Source organism: Balearica regulorum, chromosome 5 (genome assembly GCF_011004875.1).
Source record: "Balearica regulorum gibbericeps isolate bBalReg1 chromosome 5, bBalReg1.pri, whole genome shotgun sequence".
Lineage (NCBI taxonomy): Eukaryota > Metazoa > Chordata > Aves > Gruiformes > Gruidae > Balearica > Balearica regulorum.
The window spans coordinates 69462155-69483702 of record NC_046188.1 but is presented as its reverse complement, the minus strand read 5'-3'; the positions used below and the strand labels follow the sequence as shown (position 1 = coordinate 69483702).

The window sequence follows — 21548 nt, the reverse complement described above, 5'->3', positions numbered from 1 at the left end:
CTGAGGGCCTCGCCTTGTCCTCCTGGCTCCTACAGACCCTCCCTGCCTGCCGCCAGTAGCCGGGGCTGCCGCCAGCCCGTCTCCCTGCTCGCCCCAGGCCCTTTCCCGGGCTCGGGGCCCCCCCCCCCGTGCTGCAGGGCTGACTCTGCCCCAGCCCCTGGTTCTTCTTTGTCCCTTTCCCAATTCTCCTGCGGGCCCCGTGCCTGGGGCCCCGTGAGCCCTATGGTTCCCCCCGCAGCGGGCACATGTCACGCCCAGCCCAGCAGCTTCCTCCTCCCCAGCACAGTCACGCTCATGCTGGAGCACAGGACTGGCTGATCTCCACTCCTGTCCCCCTTCGCCTGGGGACACGTGCTGGAGGAGCCATCCACATCCCCGCCACCCCCAGTCCCTGCCGTCCCCTCCCTTTCCCAGGGATGGATGCTCTGGGTCAGCTTTGGAGGATCACAAAGGTTTACTGGGGGTTACGTGGGACGTGCTGCCAAGTCCCCCCATCACCGCTGGAGCCGCGGCAGGGGGGGTGGCCGAGGGCCAGCCGCCCCCCTCAGCTCTGCAGCCCTTCCAGCACGGCTCGCAGCACGGCTGCCACCGCCACCGCCCCGGGGTCAGGCAGCAGCAGCCGGGCAGAGCTGATGTAGCTGGCTCTGCCCGCCGCGGCCTCCATCTGCCTGGTGGCCTCCGCCGCGGCCTCCGCGCTCTACCGGCAAAAAAACCAGGGTGCGCTCAGGATGCGGCCAGAGGTGCGATTCCCACCGCGTGTCCCCCCCTCCCCACTCCATACCTGCACGGCGGTGGCCAACACCGACAGCAGGTCCGCGCCGGGGTTACGCAGGGCGTGCAGAGCCTGTGCCGCGGCGCACAGCGAGTCCAGCTGGGAGAGACGGGGAAGGCGGCTGAGAGCCAGGGCTGCGGCCAGCCCCCGGGGCTCGCAGGCAGCGGGGTGGCTCTGCTCCGCATCCCCCCGGGACGGGACACCGGCACTCACCATCGTCCTGTCCCCCGGCGCAGCTCCGCCGTACCTATGGAGGATACGGGGGGTTGTCGGCGTCCCGCAGAGGGATTGGGGGTCCCACAGAGGGCCCGGAGGTCCCACAGCCCGCGGCACTCACCGCTGCATGGCTTCGACGCCGGCATCTATGGCGTCGGCCCATGTCGGGAGATCGCTGCGGTTGTGCAGGGGCCGGGCAGCTGCCGTCAGGAACAGCCCGTAGAGCTGCCGGGACACCGGTACCGTCACCGCTCACGGGGGGGGGGGGCGACCAGGGTCCCACGGGGGTGACAAACTAGACCCGCACCCCCTCCTTCTACCCAACACTCACCACGCCGGAGGAGCCCCCCATCTTCTCCAGCAGCAGGTCAGCCAGGGCGGAGAGGAGCTGGGCTGAGGCTGCTGGCGGGGGCCGGGCACGCACCCACTCCTGGATGGCTGTTGGGGGGGGAGAACAGGCTGGGATGCTCCCCTTGGCTCTGTGTGGGCTGGCAGGGGTGACCCACTGGGGCTTGGGGATCCCTAACTGGGCACCTGGGGGATCCCTGCCCCTCTTGGGGACAAGCAGGGACACCCCCCCAGTGCCTCGGGGGAGCGGCCGCTGGATGCACAGACATTTCGGGGCTGTGGCTCCCAGGGTGTGGGGACCCCAGGAAGGGGCAACGGGGGCAGATCCTGCTCTTCAGCTGGAGAGAACAGCTCGGGGTTCCCCACTGCACGAGAAAGGATATCCTGGGGGGGATCCCACTCCTGGGAGGGGATGGTTGGGGTACCCTGTCCCCAGGAGTCCCCGTCCGATAGCCCCCCCCCCCCCCCCGTCACCCACCTCGGGCAGCCCGGGCGTGCGTGTGGCCGCAGTCCCCGTCACCCGCGGCCCGGTCCAGCTCGTTGAGCTTGTCCTGCATGTCAAGGAGGGTGCTGCACACCCGTTCCAGGACCAGCTGCACCTGCGCTGCGCCGGGCCCTGTGGGGAGGAGACATCACCCCTGCCCATCCCCGGGGGAGATGGGGAAACCGAGGCACGGGGAGGTGACAGCTCCTGGGGCGCTCGAGCTCCCCGGGACTGCCCGTACCCGTGCTGGTCTCAGGCTGCACAGTCTCTGGTCCCTCCTTCGGTGCTGGCACCTCCTGTCTCTGGCTCGTCGCCGGTGCCGCAGCCAGGTTGGGCCAAGCCATGGCCGTGGTCTCGGCATCTGGAGGAGCGAGAGGGGAGAGAGAGGTGAGTGCCGGCTCGGCGGGACTCCGCTGGATCCTCACCGGCACGTCCGGCAGCGCTGCCTGTGCAGGCGGCCAGGCACCCTGCTCACCCGGTGTGCTGGCCGTCCCGTCGCCCAGCTCTTGGGGACCCCTGCGCCCCCGTCCCATGCCGTACCCCCACCGGCGGGTACTCACCGATCAGCCCCACGAGCTCCTCGTCCACCAGCATGAGGGTGAGGGAGACCCCGGCCATCTCCAGCGCCGTCATGAAGGAGCCCACCAAAGCCCGGGCGATGCGGATGCCTCGGCTCTCTGGGGGTACGGGGAGGGGGTCCGTGAGTTGGGGGGGGGGGGGGGTTGCAGGAAGGGCAGAAGGGCCAGAGACAGGGAATAGTGCCCCAAGACCCTCCCGCACTCACCCAGGCGGCGTACGGCCGCACCGGCGACGATGCCCAGCTCCAGGCAGGACAGCCCGCCCAGGTTGTTCACCACCAGCACCACGGAGGCTCCTGCGGGACAGGGGGCAGGGTGAGACCCCTGCCCGGGGTGGGGGGGTGGCCAGGAGGGTTCTGCGGAGGGTTGGGGGGCTCACCAGGGCTGAGGGGCAGGCGGGAGGCGTTGGAGGGGTCCGTCATGTGCGCCAGCATCGTCTCCACCGCCTCGTCCGCCGGCAGCACCTGGGGGGCACGGGGGGGGGCTGTGAGGGCAGGGTGAGGGGGAGCGGGAGGTGGGGGTGGACGCGAGGTCCCACTCACCTTCATCCTGCACACGCCCGCCTCGCCGTGGATCCCTGCGGAGATGGGGGGGCATCACCCCACGCTGTGGGCACCTCCCACACCGGGCAATGCCTGCCCCATGGGGGGGACGGGGGGCACTCAGCCCCTGCCGGGATGAGGTGGGGGACACGGGGGGATGGCTCCTCACCCAGGCCCAGCTCCATCTCGTCGTCAGCCAGCTGGAAGGTGGGCTTGGACCCCGGGACGCTGCAGGGGGACAGGCTGAGGCCCAGGGTACCTGCGTGGGGAGGGAAGACGGGTTAAGCCCCGTGGGGGACACTCTGGTTTGCCCCAGGACTGTGAAATTCCAAGAGAGATTGGGGGGGACGAGGCTGGGGAACAAGGCACAGCACCCCCAGGGGTCCCCAGGGTGCAGCACGGGGTCCCACACGCGTACCCATGGCTTTGGTGGCCACCGACACCTTCTCAACGATCTCGTTCAAGCTCGCCCCCGCCTCGGCCAGGGCCCCCGCCACCTGCGAAGGGCAGCAGCGGGTGAGGGACCGCCGGGCCCCGTCCCCCAAAATCCCCCCACGTCCTCACAGGGACGCGGCGGGGCCCTACGGACCTTGTGTACGAGGACGGTGCCGCACAGCCCGCGGCGTCCGGCTTTCTTGGGGGCGGCGAAGGCGCAGTCGTCCCCCACCACCACCATCCGCACATCGGTCCCCTCCGCCCGCGCCCGCTCCAGCGCCAGCCCGAAGTTCAGCCGGTCCCCGGTGTAGTTCTTCACGATCAGGAGGGTCCCGGCTGCATGGCGAGGGGGGGAGTGGGAAACGGCGGTGAAGCCGCCACAGGGGGTGAAGCCCCGACCCTCACCCCACCGCACCGCCCTACCTGCGCCAGCCTGCGTCACCGCCCGGATAGCCGCCAGGATGCTGCCCACGGCCGGAGAGGTGAAGACGGCGCCGGCCACCACGCCGGTCAGCATGCCCTTCCCGATGTACCCTGCGGAGCGGGATGGGGTGCTCGGGGCCGTGCCGGGGGTAACCGGCCCGTGGCGACAGCGGCGGGGGGCTCACCTGCATGGGCGGGCTCGTGGCCGGAGCCCCCCCCGGAGAGCAGGGCCACCCGGCCCCGGATGGTGGCCAGGTCGGCGCGCAGGACCACCCGGTGTCCCTGCAGTAGCCGCAGCCCGGGGTTACAGGCCACCAACCCCGCCAGCGCGTCATCGGCACAACCCGCCACCGAGTTCACCAGCTTCTTGGGGACCTGGAGACGCAGAGGGGTGGCGGATGGCACCTCAACCCCACGGGGCTGGGGTGCGGGGGGGCAGCCGGGGGCTCCCCGTCGCGCCGGGGCTCACCTCCATGCGTGCGGTGGGGATGGCGGAGGATCCCGTGCAGCCTTTAGCTCCGAGTCCAAACTCTGTCTGTCGGGAGGCGGCGGGGGCCGAGGGAGGACAAGGTCCACCGCCAGCAGGGACAGGCCCCCGGCCAGGGTCCCGCGGGGGGGGACGCAGGGGGGGACGGGGCAGGATACGGGGTGTCTGATGGGAGCGGGGGGGGAGCTGGGTTCAATGTCATCCCCAAACGGGTGCCAGCTCCTGGGGGGTGTGTGTGGGGGGGATGGGACCCCCTGATGGGGTGGGGGACCAAGATGGGATCACCCCCCCCCAAGCAGGGATCGCATCCAAGGGGGGGGGGGGGACGACCATGGTGGGAGCCTCCCCCCAGGGGTCATCCCCTCCTGGGTTGGGGAGGACCAAAGTGGGAGCATCCCCCTGAGCAGCGGGGACCCCCTCCTGGGGCGGAGAGGAAGGGGGGGGCACTGGCCCTGCGGCAAAGGGGGGGCCAGGGTGGGTGCCCCCCCCCGCAGGGACCCCCCTTTTGGGATGCACCCCACCATCGGGGACCTGCTCTCAGCGTGGGACCTGGGTAGATACGCGCCCTCCCCAGCGGGAACCCCGTCTCGGTGGGGGGGGGGGGTACCAGGAGGTGCACCCCCCAAATGGAGAGCTTCCCCCCCATCCCCACCTGCCCTCTCGTCTGCTCCTCCGGGTCCTCCCGGCCGCCTAGAGTGGCCCCGTGCGGCCTCCTTCCGCTGACGTCACGGTGGAGGCGGGCGGAAGGGGCGGTGGTGGCGGCGGCGGAGAGGCCGCGCCAGGCCCCGCTCCAGGTGTGCGCCGCGTCCTGCCCCGGCCTTGTCCCGCTCCTGCTCCGGTCTACCGATCCCCGCCCGCCGCCGCCATGTCCTACAATTACGTCGTGACGGCGCAGAAGCCGACGGCCGTGAACGGCTGCGTCACCGGTACCGGCGGGAGGGCGGCGTCAGGACCCCCGGCCTAACGGTCGTGGCGCCGGGGGTTGGGGGGTGGCGAGGCCTGTGGGAGTGATGGAAGGCTGCGGGACACTGAGGGGCTTGATGGGCACGGAGGTGCTGGGGGGCACCGGGGGGCTGTAGGGATATTGAGGTTCCTGGGGGTCAGTGGGGCACCGGGGGCTGGGGGGTGCTGGGGCCCCTGGGGGGGTGCGGGGCGCTTGGGGGGGGACAGAGGGTTCCCTGCGGTCCGGGGAGGGGGGGCTGTGAGTGCTCTGAGGCGCCTTGGGGCGTGCTGGGGGATCTGGGGGGGGCTGCGGGAGCACTGGGGGTGCCCTGAGGTTTGTAGGCACGTTGTGTGGCACCGGGGATAGCTGGGGGGGGGGGGTGTTAAGGTTTGTTGGGGTGCTGGGGGGGCATCGAGGGACCTGGGGGTGTCTTGAATTTCTTAGGGGGTGCTGGGGGGCGCTGGGGACACGTTGAGGTTCATGGAGGCAGTGTGGGGTACTGGGGTTGTACTGATGTTCCTGGGGGGGGTTCTCTGGGAGATCTGGGCCCAAGTGAGAACTCAGTGGGGTTTTGGTGTCTGGGGGTGAAGTGGGGCTCCTGGGGGGGTTCCAGGGCAGCAGAGGGTTGGGGTGCTGCGGGGAGAGGTGGTGGTGATGTCTGTGTCTTGCCTTATGGTGAGGTGTTTTGGGGTGTTGCAGTGTGCTCTGGAGAGGGGGTGTGGTGGAAAGGGGGTTCCCTGGGGAAAGACGAGGAGTCAGAGCTCAGGGAAAAGGCCTTGGGGTTTTGGGGTGCCACAGCCCGGGGGGTGCCATAGGGAGGCTGGTGCTCGGTCTGAGGGTGTGAGACTCCCCAGGATGGGCAGGCTCCTGCAGGCTGTTCAGCGAGAGCACCCCAAGGTGCCGCCTTGTCCCTTCTTTGTGGCTCGACAGTGATTTCTTCTCTCCGCTTTCCAGGGCACTTCACCTCAGCAGAGGATCTGAACCTGTTGATCGCCAAAAACACACGACTGGAGATCTACGTGGTGACAGCGGAGGGGCTGCGGCCCGTCAAGGAGGTGGGGATGTACGGCAAGACCGCTGTCATGGAGCTCTTCCGCCCCAAGGTGGGTGCGCTGCGGGGAGGGAGCTGCCCGCCAGCTGGGGAGGGGGGCAGGCGTGGGCACGCCGGGGCTGCCGGCTCTGACACCCTCCTGAAGATACGCCGCCGCTCTGCTTTCGCAGGGGGAGAGCAAGGATTTGTTGTTCATCCTGACAGCCAAGTACAACGCCTGTATCCTCGAGTACAAACAGAACGGGGACAGCATTGATATTATAACCCGTGCCCACGGCAACGTGCAGGTGAGTGAAGCTGCAGCGCGTGGAAGGGACGAATTCCCGTTCTTAGGGATGGTTTTACTTTGCCAATGACGAGGGCGCGCCGAGGTGATGGATTTCTGCCTTGTTTTTAATGATTCTTTGCTTACCACTGACTCTGGTATGGTTCACCTGCTGCCGCTGGTAGTTCTGGAGGTTTTTGCCTGCAGCGATTGAGTCTCAGGCTCAGGGACTGAGGATGCAGCTACAACCATGTTCTTGCAGTAGTTTGCAGAATAATAAGGTTAATTTGAGATATTCCTACTGTAAAGAGAATCAGTGCTCGAAACTCAACGTAAGGTAGAATTTTCCCTGGGAAATGACTCCTCCAGTATTTTGTGGCCGGTCTCCACACGCTGCGCACCAGAAGCGTGGCTGCTGAAGTTACTCTTACCATCGTGGCCATACAATATTGTTAATAATTGTAGAAGTTCTCCATCGTTCTGGCTGAAGTGGATTAAAAACACGCCTTGTGAGCAGGTCAGAAAGCCACGTGTCTATTTGGCTTAACCTTAGTCATTAGCCAAAGGATTTCCATCAGCTGTCAAGCCCAAATATCTTTATTTGTTTCCAGGTGCCGAGCTTCCGCTGACTTGCTGTCGGTGGAGCTGAGCAGAGGGTTACGGGCAGGAGATGTAGGTGGGCATGTCCTGTCAGGAATGTCTTAAGAGTGTTTGGGGGGAAAAGCACTTAATCTTCCCGTGCCACGGTTCTGCGTCGTGACATATGGAGGTGCTGATATTGGCCCCCGTCGAGTAACGCTGAGGGGTCTGTGGAGGCTGATAACGGAGCTGGATTTCTGGACGGGGGGATTTTTGGTCATGGAGATCAAAGCGCTTCACAGCAGCAGAGAGCAGCGTTTTGCTGTCCTGCACCCCTGCTTTCTATCCCTGACGGAATGTGGCTTCTCTGAGGTCATTCAGTAGAGAGTTGGGATTGGAAAAACCAGGGTTGTTCCTGGAGCTCCTGGTGCCTGGGAGAGGGAGGTTGTGAGCTGTGGGAGCTCTGCCAGGCTCTCTGGTGGAAAGGACTTACTGCTGTAGGCAGGAGATGCCTAAATCGCCTTTGGCTTGCCAGATGGTATTTTAAAACCCGTTGGGAGGTGTGCCAGGAGTCGTTCCTCGGTTGAGGGGTGGTAACTCTCGTACCTGCTCTTCTCAAGTCCCACACGGGGACCTTTTTCTGATGCTAATCGCCTTTTCTCTTTCCCCTCTCCACGGATCTGTCGCTCAGGATCGCATCGGCCGTCCCTCAGAGACCGGCATAATTGGCATCATTGACCCAGAGTGCCGGATGATCGGCCTGCGGCTATACGACGGCCTCTTCAAGGTCATTCCCCTGGACCGGGAGAACAAGGAGTTAAAGGCTTTTAACATCCGCCTGGAAGAGCTCCAAGTCATCGATGTGAAGTTTCTCTACGGCTGTCAAGCTCCAACCATCTGCTTTGTCTACCAGGTACCTTGTTCTCGATCGGTGACTCAGGCGGAGGGTGCTGGAGATTGCTGGTGCACCGGCCAAGGTCTCTAAAGGGTCTTCTGAAGGGTTTGGAGCAGCAGCAGTGTCCTGGAGCCAACGGAAAGCGGTGCTTTGAGTAGAGTGAGAGGCAGTTCTGGCTCTAGCAGGCTCATGGTGTAGCCGAGGAAAGTCCATGTTCCTCTGTGCCGCTTTTTTGCGTTTCTGGGAAGGGAGGAAGCCACGCTGTCCCACAGGAGAGTTGGGCAGCTGATGCTTCAGATGGGACCGTTGCCTTGCCCAGCCCTCGGGAGGAGACCATGGGTCTTTCCAGCAAGCGCAGAGCAGGCGGATTAGAGCTGAAGTCGGTTGTTTCCTATAGGCACTTGAGCTTTTCCCTTAAAAAAGGCAGTATGTCTTGTTTGGGAAGCCACTCCAGGTGTGTAAAGAGGGGACAACGTCTCCTGTTGCCTGGGTCCTCTGTCCCAGAGGCGGTGTTTGTATAGGTCCTTCTCTAAACGCGTATTTTGAACCAAAGAGCCTCTGCTGTGCTGACTGAGCGAGGGATTATCTTTCCTTTGTCAAAGTTGGGGCTAGCCTGGGCTGAGCTGAAAGTTCCTGGGGTGGCAGCACAGGATCTGATGTGAATTTAATTCAGCGTAGTTCTTAGTGGCAAACTCGGTGTGAGAGAAACTAACCATGTGGCAGCAGCGACTTGATTATTCCCTATTCAGAAGTCACTGTGATTTTCAAGAGAGGTGGGTGCTGTTGAACCCCCCTTGACAGTTCCTGAATAAAGATGGAGGGGGACAGAAATCACTTTGTCACTAGGTAACCAGGGGTTGGGAGGGCAGCGTGGGTTCCCCCCGGGTCAGGACAGTGCTCTTCCCCTGCCCTCCGGGTAGCTGGTGCTCTCCCTTGTCACCTGAACAAACGTCGGCGTGCTCTCTGGGAAGCGTCCCCAGCCCTCACGTATCCTGCCCGCCTCGCAGACGCTTGTGTAACAGATTTAACGGTGTGCACAAAAGAGGAAGAAAACAGAGAGGGGTCTGATGACCTGAAAAAGCAAAGGATTTTCAGCTATTGGTGATGCATAGGAACAAGCACTGTTTTCTTACAAAAAGCACTGCCGTCCTTCTCCTATTTAGGGGAGAAAGGTGTCATGATCCCTGAGCGTACCCGGGAGTTTGATTAGTACCGTTGCTGTTACGTGCTGGGGAAACTGAGGCAGGGAGGGGTGGCGCCTTGGACAAATTCTTAAACTCGGTGTCAGGGTCTGGACAGTTTCCACTTGGTGCTTAAGAGCATCGTAATGGAGGAGTTTGGTTACCCCGTGCAGTCAGCAAGTTAAAAAAAAGTCTTATCTGGAGATCTGGCATCTTTACAGATTAAATCAGAGCAAATCTGTTAGCAGTCCATTCGTTATAAAGAGGTATTGTATGAATAAAGAACAAATTAATAGCTTGTTCCCTGTGTAACACTGTTAATATGAATTTTATCCTTGTAGCAGGAGCGAGATGTAAGTTCTGTCTGACTCATTAGGCCTTACATAAAACTCTGGCTTTGTTTTGGTCCCTGGGTGTCTGACTTGCGTGTGTGTGGAGAGGGGAACGTTTCCAAGCTGCTGCTTTGATTCCTTCTCAATTTATTAATCATTATCACAGGATTTGGACTGAATAGAATAGCAGTGTCTGAGATAATTGTTATGTAGTTCTGAAACCAGAGGAAGATACCACAAAAAGGGGAAGTTCATAAAAATAAAATAAAAAAAGACTCGAGAGTTGCTGCGGTGTGGAGTAAAAAGGTCCAGAAATGTCATTAACGACTCCTCTGCCATTTTAACAGCCCCATTTCAACTTTCTCCTCCCCATGGAGCCGTTTTTCCTCCTGGCTTCCCCTTCTCTGTCAGCCAGCACTTCTCTTTGCTTCCCTCGGTGCTGCACCGCTGGCTCTCGCCAGGACCTCGGGCTCTGGAGTGCGGTCAGTGAGGATGTTTGCCAAGCGGCAGAGGCTGCGCGGGGTGAGCCAGGAGGTGCCCAGCTTTCCTGCGAGCATTTGTTTACAGCACTGACGGCTACAGGGTGGCAAAAAACGCTTTCACTCGGATCTGTAAAGCGGTGAGGCGTAATAAATAAAAAGATGAACAGGTCTTTTTTGAGTCGTGACTAAGGGAACCTGGTTCCCTGTGATTTAGAGCCTTGTCTTAGCTTTTGAGATGTGAAATTGGTCAGTGGGTTACGTTCAAAGCCCTCTCTGTGCTTTGGGTGCTCATACATCTTTTCCCCGTGTGGGTTCCCGAGCGCTTGTTAGCATAGAGACCACCTTTCCCGAAGTGGGGTGCTGATTTGGGGGTCACCCGCTGTGTATTTCGGTGAAGCCTGCATGGACTCACCACCTCGGAGACCTCTGGTTTGGTTGAAAATACCCACCGGGCTAGGAATTACTGGAATGGCAGAGCCGTCGGGGGATTATTCGGCAAGCAGATTATGTTTCCTCGGGAAACCAGGCTGAAAGGCCTGAGGAGCATCGAGAGGGGAGCTCAGCTGCTCCGGCACCTGCACTGCTACAGCAGAGCTGAATTCCTGAACGCTTTGCTGGAGCCGGAGGCGGCGGCGATATTGCGTAGTGCTGCTCATGCCCAGATTTGTAGAACTATGCGTCAGATGAATATGAGTCCCAGAAAATTACTTGTATAAAAACACTCAAATAGTTTTCAGTCTTTTTTGGCACAGGGATTTATTTAAAGGTTGTTCGACATATGGATAAAGTTACGTTCAGACGCACGTGCGGTTTGGGAGTGACTGAAGAGGACGTGGGCAGGGTGGGAAGCCTCAGAGTCTCCTTGCTTCGCAGGTTGCACGTCAGCTCTGCCTCGGGAGCCTCTGTTGCTGCGCACGTGGGGTTGTCATCATTGTACGTGGTGCGGCTTCTCTTTCAGGACCCTCAGGGTCGTCACGTCAAGACGTACGAGGTGTCCCTGCGTGAGAAGGAGTTTAACAAAGGTCCTTGGAAACAGGAGAACGTAGAGGCTGAAGCCTCCATGGTCATCGCAGGTCAGTCCTTCTTTGTAAAAGATCTTCCCTCCCATTTAAGGCTCTTCACTGAGAGGGTGGTCGGGCACTGGAGCAGGCTCCCCAGGGAAGTGGTCACAGCACCGAGCTTGACTGAGTTCAGGAAGCGTCTGGATAACGCTCTCAGTCGTATGCACTGATTCGGCTGGTCCTGTGTGGAGCCAGGAGCTGGACTCGATGATCCTTATGTGTCCCTTCCAACTCAGGGCATTCCATGATTCTATTTCTTTCTCAAGGCTGAATGCCTCAGTCGTGCTGCACAGGTTCTCTAAAAAGACATTTGTCTTCTCCCCTGTGCAGTGCCAGAGCCTTTTGGAGGCGCGATCATCATCGGGCAGGAGTCTATCACCTATCACAACGGAGATAAATACCTAGCTATAGCCCCACCTATCATCAAGGTGAGTGACTACCGAGATCTAGAAACACGTCCCGTGTAATTCCTCCATTCCGAGGCGTCTCTCAGAGTGCTGGTAGGGTGTTGGGCTGCTTGTAGTCAAGGATTTAAACTGCTCTTGTCTCCAGGTGTAGTTTGATACCTCCCAGAGGTTTGGCGAGTGCAGGGTGTTTCACACAATGCCTGGTCTGTGTTTTTGGGGACTGAGGGACGTATGTGATCCTGGTACTGGTGGCAGCGTGTGCTTGCACTGCAGCGTGTGGCTCTGCTCTCCGTGGAGTGCTCGGAAATGGTGCAGTAAAGCTCAAATCTTGTTTGGGCCCCAGAAAAAGGGATTAATTAGCAAGTAGTGCATGGTTTGGGCATGGATCCAGGCCAGAGCCTGGTTTCATTTCAGGCAGCAAAAGATATGAATGAGCCCCTTGGAGACTTGAGTCCACTGATGTATGATTGGGGCACTTGTTGAAAGGAAAAAAAAAGACTTACAAAGTTTGTGACAGAAGTTGAGCTCGTGGGGTTTGTCAGAGGAACGGGCCAGTTCCCACATTTAAAGGGTGCAGGCAGCAGAAATGGCATGGCTGAGGTGCCACTCGGGGCTGACAGAGGGCTTCAGCTATGATCAAAAGATCCTTTTAAGCTGGAAATAATGACGGGCTGGAAAAGAGCTATAAATCTTGGGTAAAGAAATACTAATCTTGTTGCCTGAATGCTGGACCACTGATCTGAGCCTTGACCTGCAAGCAGAGCGCAGGCACATCTCTCCTCAAGGCCAGCGGGATGTTTGCATACAATGAAGATCTGCAAAATCAGGATTTTTAAACCAAAACCAGGGCAGGCAGCATCCGCCACGGAGAGCAAAACACCTGCAAGAGCTTGGGTCCAGAGATGCAGCAGGCTCTGCAGGTTCCAGATAGCATCCCCGCATCTGCGGAAGGCCCGGTGTTAGGAAGACAGGCTTTCTGATGGCACCTTTCCTGTGCTGTGAACAAGCTAGCGACACGTTTGATTTAGGAAAGCGAGGTGATTCCTAGTGAGCCAAAACGAGATCGTTTGACCACAGATTCTGGTTGTGTTTGCTGATACAGTTTACTGAAGGGCGAATTCAGCCCTTGTCCCTCTAGGCAGGAGGAGCGAGACTCCGCTGTGGTTACAGCTGGTGCGCTGAGGATGTGGTTGTTCCGTTCTGGTGTGTAGAAGGTGGTCCTTGCTAGATGCCCCTTTGGGACCAAAATTCCCTCCTCCTTTGCGTGCAGCAAAGTACGATTGTGTGCCACAACCGCGTGGATCCCAACGGGTCCCGTTACTTGCTGGGGGACATGGAAGGACGACTTTTCATGCTGCTCCTGGAGAAGGAGGAACAGATGGATGGCACTGTCACCTTGAAGGACCTGCGCGTGGAACTGCTCGGCGAGGTAGGACTCGGCCACGTCGTGTGCGCAGTCCCTGTCGCTTCTGGTGGTGGGGCTGGGAGGCTGTGCAGGCTGGAAATGCTGCGCTGAGGGCTGAGTGGCAGGAACCCCAAGCTCTTCTGGAGCCCGGGGTGGGGTGACGTTTCACAGTTGTCACAGCTCTGAGCTGTCCGGTGCTGGGAAATTCCCTGTGTGGGCACTTGGAAGTTTACACCGTCTTCCCAGGTTTTTGCCTAGTGCTTGTGTGCTGTTCCTGGGAGTTTGGACACTCCGTGGGTTTTGTAAAAGGATTAAATTCCCCTCTTGTGCCTCGGATCTTCCCGTTGGGATGCAGCACGGATGTGGTGCTTGCGGGGTGCGGCAGCGTCCTTTTCACGCCGGTGGCGGTTCATCCGTGTCTTCTCAATTCCCAGACATCCATTGCAGAGTGCTTGACCTACCTGGACAATGGAGTTGTATTTGTCGGTTCTCGGCTTGGGGATTCCCAGCTTGTGAAGGTAGGTGGCAGCCACCTTCTGGCTTAGCTGTGTGTTCAGACAGGGTTTTGTACATCTTTTTTTTCATTGTGGCCTTGAGAGGTGTAGATGGATAAATTTTCCTTTCTTCTTATCTACCTTACATCCTTTCCACTTGCTTGGGCTTGTTGAAAGCCTATAATTGTGTTTATTCGTAGCTCAACGTGGACAGCAACGAGCAGGGCTCCTACGTAGTGGCTATGGAGACCTTCACCAACCTTGGTCCCATCGTTGACATGTGTGTGGTGGACCTGGAAAGACAAGGCCAAGGGCAGGTAGCGTTGATTCCACTTTGCTTTTCTGAGTGCTGGGGATGTCTGGGCCGGCCGGGTGCATGCGTGGGTTGTCTGTGGAAGAAAAAGACTACAAACCGTTTATTGGAGGATCTCGAAGTCTTATCCAGGTGCAGGGATGGTATTGAGGTCTTGCACTGAGGAGTGATATGAGTGGGGAGGCTAATTCTTGAACACCTCATCTTCCCCTGAACTCATCATGACAAGGAGGAGCGGGGAAGCTTCCCAGCAGTGGCTGGTAAAGATCATCTGCTTTTCCTCCAGCTCGTCACATGCTCGGGTGCGTTTAAAGAGGGTTCACTGCGGATCATCCGGAACGGCATTGGAATTCACGAGCACGCCAGCATTGACTTGCCGGGGATTAAAGGTGCGTGAGCTCCACAGCCTGAGAAGACTCGGTGGGGACACGTCATGTGCACAGACTGAGGTTGGGGTGCGGGGCAGGGGGCTTGCCACCCCCTGCAGCTTTCGGAATATTCACCATGAGCAAACGTGGCCTCTCTTTGTTGCAGGCTTGTGGCCCCTGAGGTCGGACTCTCATCGTGAAACGGACAATACGTTGGTGCTGTCCTTTGTCGGCCAGACCAGGTAAGGTGGGGTTAACGCTGAGCCAGGCTCTCACCCACATGTTGGGGCATGAGATAACAGGAGTTCCTGTTCCTGTTCAGGGTTCTTATGTTAAATGGAGAGGAAGTAGAAGAGACGGAGCTCACAGGGTTTGTGGATGATCAGCAGACTTTCTTCTGTGGCAACGTGGCACATCAGCAGTTGATCCAGGTAATGCCAGTTCGAGGGAAAGGCAGATATGTCTCATGGTGACCTTACAGCCCTTACTGATTGTGGGACTAACCTAGATCTGTGCTGCTTATCAGGGGCAGAGTTTACTTCCCTGCACCGATGTCAGAAGGGAGGTGGTGTTCTGGTTCTGAGCAGAGATGTTCTCTCTCCCCAGATCACCTCTGCCTCTGTGAGACTGGTTAGTCAGGAGCCCAAAGCCCTGGTGAGCGAGTGGAAAGAGCCCAATGGAAAGAACATCAGCGTGGCTTCCTGTAACAGTAACCAGGTAGTGGTGGCCGTGGGACGAGCCCTGTATTACCTGGAGATCCGACCCCAGGAGCTCAGGCAGATCAGGTGGGTGTTCATCTCTTGTCCCGGCCCGAGGGCTCTCAGCCTCTGGTGCCCATCTTTGGGCTCAAGACTGACGCCTCTCTCCGGTTTCTCCTTCCTGCCAGCTGCACAGAAATGGAGCATGAAGTTGCTTGCCTGGACATCACTCCTTTGGGGGACACCAACGGCATGTCCCCACTGTGTGCAATCGGGCTCTGGACTGACATCTCTGCCCGCATCCTCAAGCTGCCTTCGTTTGAACTGCTGCACAAAGAGATGCTGGGAGGAGGTAGGACTCTCCCGGGGCTGCTGGCAGCGGTCACTCGCCTGCCTGAGTCATGAGTCACATCAGCGTTTTCTTCTCCTGGCTCCCTGCAGAAATTATCCCTCGCTCCATCCTGATGACGACCTTCGAGAGCAGCCATTACCTTCTCTGCGCCCTGGGGGACGGAGCTCTCTTCTACTTCGGGCTCAGCCTCGAGACTGGTAAGTACAGGGCCTAGCACCGAACGGGCTGCTGGAGAAGGTGGCTGGACTCGTGCCCTCGTGCTTGCTTGACCTGCTTTCGTTCTTCTGGAGATCTCTCTCTTTTTCTTGCTTTTTCACTGTGATGGGGTCGTGCTCAGGTGGGACTGGCTGCTGGGCACTGGGCGTTGGTGGATTTCTCCAGCGGACTCTGGAGAAAGCAGATCGGTGCTTACATCCATTCCTTTGCTTCCTGTGCTGACAGCAGGATGCGTTTACCCACCCTCGTTTCTTCCGGAGGTGTTGCAGCTGGGTTGCACTCTGCCGTCCTGCTCTTGCAAGCTCCGTTGTGGCAGCTCCCAACGCCGGCGTTCCTTTTCTGCAGGTTTGCTGAGCGACCGGAAGAAGGTGACCCTTGGGACCCAGCCCACCGTCCTGAGGACTTTCCGCTCTCTGTCCACCACCAATGTGTTTGCCTGCTCTGACCGCCCCACCGTCATCTACAGCAGTAACCACAAACTGGTCTTCTCCAACGTCAACCTGAAGGAGGTGAACTACATGTGTCCCCTTAACTCGGATGGGTACCCCGACAGGTGAGCCTGGACCTCGCCTCGTGTGACGCGAGGTTTTTTTGCTGTGCCACCCACCTTACAAGCGCCGTTTCTCATGGGGGTTTTGGGGTTTTTTGCCCCGTACAGCTTGGCGTTGGCCAATAACAGCACCTTGACCATCGGCACCATTGACGAGATCCAGAAGCTGCACATCCGCACGGTTCCCCTCTATGAATCGCCCAGGTGAGCTGAGCAGTGGGAGGGAGCCTGGCCTGAAGGCACGTGCTCTGCTGCGTGGGGCAGGGCTGGGGGGGGGACTTCATAGCCAGCATTCCTGTTGTGGGCGCAATTAGCGTGCAGACTGAATTAGCAAGCGAGCAGCTCTGCCTCTTGTCTCCCAGTGCCTCTGTGCTCTCCTTGGAGTGGCCTATCCTGGTTCTCTTGCCCACGCAGCTCTCTTTGTCCCGCAGGAAGATCTGCTACCAGGAGGTATCACAGTGTTTCGGGGTGCTCTCAAGTCGGATCGAGGTGCAGGATGCCAGTGGGGGCACCACTGCGCTCAGACCCAGCGCCAGCACCCAGGTGAGGGGTAGCTGCTAGATCGTCCCTGAGCTCTGGGCTGTGGGTACCATAGTTCCTCAGGCCAAACCCTGATGCAGGTTTTCCTTGACAAATCTTCTCTTCCAAAGCTCTGAGTGCAAGCTCTCCCTTTGGCAGCCTGGGAGGAGATGGGGTGGTAAGATCTCTCCTCGGCACGCTCACTGTTCTGTCAGATCACCTTTGGGTTTGGGTGCTGCACCTTCAGTCTCCCGTACAGGCCTCTGTTTGGTCTCAAGTGGTTTCCTTCTCCCAGAGATGCAGGCACAGGTCCCTTTCGGGCAGTAGCTCTGGTGGACGCCACAACACTGCAGAAACTCTTCTATTAATGCTGTTGCCTAGCAGTGCTCCCTCTGTCCTGCATGTCACATGTCTCTGCTGGTGCAGGGAGTGTGTCCCTTTACTCAGGCCCAGGGAGCTCCTCGCTTCACCTTCTCTCCTGTTCGTTCTTCTGGTCCCTGGTTGCCTTAGCCCGTGTGGGGATGTGCCGAGTAGCACGAGGGTGTGACCGATCTTACTGCGTCCTAGGCTCTGTCCAGCAGCGTGAGCACCAGCAAGCTGTTCTCCAGCAGCACGGCACCGCATGAGACATCCTTCGGAGAAGAGGTGGAGGTGCACAACCTGCTCATCATAGATCAGCACACCTTCGAAGGTACCGGTCCCAAATGCTGCCCATACCCTTAGTCCAATTTGCTCCTCCAAAACAAGCCTATCGGCATGTGGTTGAGACTTGTGATCTTCCCAGACTTGTGAAGATCGGTGTTCTTGCTCGTTTCCTTCAGTCAAAGCGTTTTTCCCAGAGGAGCAGCAGCTGTAGGGCGTAGCTTTAAGGTGTAGTGGGTTTTTGAAGGCACGAGGTGGTGGTGGGGAATAGGGGAGGGGATCTCCAGGCAGTTACCTTGGACGCATCTTAAGTTTTCAGCTGGTCCTAGGCAAGCTGCTCTGCTGACACGTGGAGGTGCGTGGGACCCAGTTGTTTCTGCCTTTCCCTCTCTGCGCAGTGCTTCACGCTCACCAGTTTCTGCAGAACGAGTACGCCCTCAGCCTGGTCTCCTGCAAGCTTGGCAAGGATCCGAACACCTACTTCATCGTGGGCACCGCCATGGTGTATCCCGAGGAGGCAGAGCCCAAACAGGGACGCATTGTCGTCTTCCACTACTCTGACGGTAAGAGCAAAGTCTTCTCGCGTGGCCACATCCAGCTGCTTGAGGGAGATCGGAGGCGAGCTCCTCAGCCCTGAGAGAGCTCACATCCCAGTAGCAAGCCCAGTTTTTCTCGAGTGCCTTGCTGTCAGCTGCCCGCAGACCATCCCACTGAGTTTCCTTTCCCCTCAGCTCCTAGAGAAACCCAAGAATCCCTTGCCAGAACCAGATTCTGGGATTTGCGTTCAGTGCGTCTGCCCCTGCTGTTGTGTCACTCCTGTGTTACTTGCCCACAAATCCTCTGAGAGAGTTTCTAGAGGGAGCGATGTTGTCTGGAGCAGCTCATCTGAACCCCCCGGGCTCGCCAGCCTCGGGAACGCGGGGCAAATAACCGGGTGGTGCATGGGTTTATTCCAGGGAAGCTGCAGAGCCTGGCTGAGAAGGAGGTGAAGGGCGCTGTGTATTCCATGGTGGAGTTCAATGGGAAGCTGTTAGCCAGCATCAACAGCACGGTACGACTCTGGCGAGACGCTGACTTGTTTTGGGAGTGCGTTTCAGAGCTGGAAGCTGCTCCAGCCGTGTGGATGTCAGCCAGGTCCCTGAGCTCTGTTGGGGAGTGTCCCCTGGCTGGCAGGGGTGTCCGTGGTGGCTCAGACCCGTGTCCCTTCCTTCAGGTGCGCCTGTACGAGTGGACAGCTGAGAAAGAGCTGCGCACAGAGTGCAACCATTACAACAACATCATGGCGCTCTACCTGAAGACCAAGGGAGACTTCATCCTTGTGGGAGATCTGATGCGGTCCGTCCTCCTCCTTGCGTACAAGCCTATGGAAGGAAACTTCGAGGAGGTATCAATGCTGTTAAAATAGTCTTGGTCGAAGGCGTGCTGGGAGTCCGTGCTGCCTCTTCCAAAAGGCTCTGGGCAGGGGGAACAGTGTTTAAAAAGGAGAGAAGAGAGAAAAAAAAAAAAAAAAAAAAGGAGGACCCTGGCAATGAGAGCAGTGTCACCTGGCCATGCTTTTAGATGGATCCCTGTGGTTTTTGGAGGGACAGATCCCCAGGCTTCCAGGGAACTGGGCAATGAGTCAGCAGCCTTGAGAAGAGCAGGCTTTGGGTGCGTGCTTGCTGCCTGCCAGGGTGGGGAGCTGCCATCTGGACTGCCCGTTGTACAGTTGGAATGGCGTGGTGCCACCGTAGCTGTGTCTCTGTCAGCAAACACAGCGTAGCTGGAGGGTGAACCAGGCGCTGAGACAGTCCGTGGACAGGCCATCTGTGCACGCTGCCTCTCCTCTTGTCCCCTTCCAGATTGCCCGGGACTTCAATCCAAACTGGATGAGTGCCGTGGAGATCCTGGACGACGACAACTTCTTGGGAGCAGAGAATGCTTTCAATTTGTTTGTGTGCCAGAAGGACAGGTGAGCTGGCTGCGAGTGGAACGTGGCAGTGTGTGACAGGCAGGATGGGGTGATCGGGCCTTGGGCTCTCCTCCACGTTACAGCTACAGAGGCAGGAAAGCTGGGGGGGGGAGCATGAACAGCGAGGTGGGAGCAGGGGGAGCTTTCGTGTCACCCCAGCACAGACTGAGCAGGGCGCTTTGGCTTTCAGCGCGGCCACGACCGATGAGGAGCGCCAGCATTTGCAGGAGGTGGGACTGTCCCACCTGGGAGAGTTCGTCAATGTTTTCTGTCACGGGTCTCTGGTCATGCAGAACCTGGGTGAGACATCCACGCCAACACAGGGCTCGGTTCTCTTCGGCACAGTCAACGGCATGATCGGTAAGGGTCAGGGTTCCCCACCCTGAGTGGGAGGGTAACAGCTCTGCTTCCCTGCTGCAGAACCTGGGATGGGGTTTCCTTGTGTCTCCGTTCTCTGTTCCCCAGTCAAGTGACACTCCGTGCCCTGCTCCCTTCAGCAACCTGCTTTTCTCTCTGCATTGCTTCCAGGAGAGGAAAACACTCTGCCTTTCTTCGCAACTCCTTCCTTCTCCCAGTCCTCCCCGGCACCGGCTTCCAGCACAACTCCAGTCCTGGCAGCCTGCCGGTCCCTGTCTGCCGGGAGCCACTGGGACGTCCTGGCCTGAGCCCTGAACCCTCGTCTCCTTTTTTACCCTTTGCAGGACTAGTGACCTCACTGTCGGAGAGCTGGTACAACCTCCTGCTGGACATGCAGAACAGGCTGAATAAAGTCATCAAGAGCGTGGGCAAGATTGAGCACTCCTTATATCCTTTCGCGGCGCAGCTGGGAGCCTGGGCTGGTCAATGCTGGCGGCTGGATTGTGAATCTGGCCTGAGCCAGGCGCAGGGTGGGGTGTTGGAGGTTTATCTCTGTTGGGACGCTCCGGTGGGAGTGTACGTCAGCTGGAGAAAGGTGGTAGCGTGTTTGCCAGCTGCCCAGGGCTTTGTGCTCGAAGAGAAGGTGCTTGCGGTAGAGAGGACTATTTTGCAGGGTTCGAGGATGAATCTGGCTTTGGGGTAGCCCTAAAAACCTGGCCCAAACCCTGTCATTCTCCTGATGCAGCCTTGTCAGGCTGCTGTTACTCCGTGTGGATTTGGCTCCTTGACGGTCGCACCTGGAGATCGTTTCACACCGAACGCAAGACAGAACCGGCTACGGGCTTCATTGACGGTGACCTGATCGAAAGCTTCCTGGACATCAGCAGACCCAAGATGCAGGAGGTGGTGGCAAACTTGCAGGTGAGATGGGTGATGTGAGCTTAGACCCTTCCAAATTAGCAGCGGGACCCCCCAGGTGATGCTCTGGGAGCGTTCTCCACCACCCACTGATGTCTCCGTGCTCCGACACCTTTTTCTCTTCTTGCAGATCGATGACGGCAGCGGCATGAAGAGGGAAGCCACCGTAGACGACCTGATAAAGATCGTGGAGGAGCTGACCCGGATCCATTAGCAGGATTCAGGGTCGTTCCCTAGCGCCTTCCTCCACAAAGAGCAAGGGAATCTTTTCTCCCCGCCTGCAGCTTGGGGACCCCTGGCCCGGCCGTGCTGAACACCAGCGACGCCGGCGGCCTTTGCCCGAGGGGACGTGGGGGAAGGAGTCTCCAAAGGGAAGCCAGCTTGCTAGGGATTTGGGGGGGTGTTTGGTCAGGCACCGTGTCACCGCCTGCTCGGATTCACGAATCCCAGCGGACTTGGCTGCTGACCCAGGACTGAGCTTCGCCGGTCACCCTCGGTGACTGACCGGTAGCGCTCGGCTGATGCGGTGCCCTTGCCTGGATTCACTCTTCACTGTTGTCTTTAGTACCTTTTACTTTTTCTTTTTTTTTTTTTTTTTGTTTTGGTTTTGTTTTTGATTCTCTTTTTTTTTTTTCTGATTCCTTGTGGGTTTTTTTGGAAGCGGAAGCTGCCTCTAGGGTGAGGGCGAGGGCTGGAGGAATCATCTGGGGCTGGTGAGCTGTGCGGCGTGGAGGAGGAGGAGGATTTCTCTACATCTGGGCAATGAAGCTGAGCGGGACGACGCGCTCCTCTCCGCAGGATCTGCGGCTCGCTCAGGGAGGGAAGTTCTGGGAAGCTCCATCAGTTGTTGGTTTCTGAGTTTTACCAAATAAAGTAGTCCGAGAGGAAAGGTCTGTCTCCTGGTGCCGAGCTGTCCTCAGCGGGGCTGCGGGGCTGGTAGCCGCTGTGCAGAGCCGTGTCCTCGGCCGCAGTGACCCTCCTTCCCAAGCCCAGGGCAGTTTCGGGAAGCGTTCCCTGCGTGGAAACGCAGTCTCGTGCTTTGCGAGGGCAGCGTGGCGGGCAGCAGGCCCGGCAGGTCCATCCGCAGGTGCTGGGACGTGTGTCCGTTTTTCCGGATGCGTTTTTATGGCTTTTCTCTGACTTGAAAGACGGTTTCACCTCTGAGGCAGCCTTGGCACAAACGGCTTGGCAGCGCTGTTGCCGAGTGTCCCTGCCCAATTTTTGAGGGTACCTTGTCCGCGTGCGTCCCTTTGGAAGAAACTCGTCTCCGTGCGTTGCCTCGGC

General features: G+C 58.9%; 2 protein-coding genes across 3 annotated transcripts; one reads left to right on the top strand and one right to left on the bottom strand.

The window, feature by feature from the left end:
- Window positions 1-435: 435 nt before the first annotated feature.
- Window positions 436-5051, bottom strand: TKFC (triokinase and FMN cyclase). 2 transcript variants are annotated; one of them, XM_075755555.1, is made up of 18 exons: window positions 4938-5041; window positions 4268-4450; window positions 3984-4173; window positions 3799-3909; window positions 3530-3711; window positions 3359-3437; window positions 3110-3199; window positions 2941-2975; window positions 2778-2862; window positions 2605-2694; window positions 2381-2497; window positions 2062-2181; window positions 1815-1952; window positions 1320-1426; window positions 1110-1213; window positions 986-1019; window positions 782-871; window positions 436-697 (listed from the first exon to the last, which is right to left on the bottom strand). In XM_075755555.1, the coding sequence occupies exons 2-18, from the start codon at window positions 4271-4273 to the stop codon at window positions 545-547; spliced, it is 1731 nt and encodes a 576-aa protein (XP_075611670.1). In that variant the 5' UTR covers window positions 4274-4450; window positions 4938-5041; the 3' UTR covers window positions 436-544. The 2 variants fall into 2 exon arrangements, with proteins under 2 accessions (XP_075611670.1, XP_075611669.1); XM_075755554.1 differs by lacking the exon at window positions 1815-1952 and having other exon boundaries at window positions 4938-5051.
- Window positions 5052-5077: 26 nt separating this feature from the next.
- DDB1 (damage specific DNA binding protein 1) lies at window positions 5078-21153 on the top strand. Its single transcript, XM_075755507.1, has 27 exons — window positions 5078-5211; window positions 6183-6331; window positions 6450-6566; window positions 7815-8036; window positions 10972-11086; window positions 11405-11502; window positions 12752-12910; window positions 13321-13404; window positions 13581-13697; window positions 13980-14082; window positions 14228-14303; window positions 14384-14492; window positions 14668-14846; window positions 14948-15111; window positions 15201-15308; window positions 15673-15880; window positions 15986-16081; window positions 16309-16420; window positions 16964-17087; window positions 17437-17601; window positions 17995-18089; window positions 18252-18422; window positions 18880-18989; window positions 19180-19349; window positions 19691-19793; window positions 20144-20267; window positions 20395-21153. Exons 1-27 carry the CDS (start codon window positions 5151-5153, stop codon window positions 20476-20478), a joined length of 3423 nt encoding a protein of 1140 aa, XP_075611622.1. The 5' UTR covers window positions 5078-5150; the 3' UTR covers window positions 20479-21153.
- The last annotated feature ends 395 nt before the right edge of the window (window positions 21154-21548 follow it).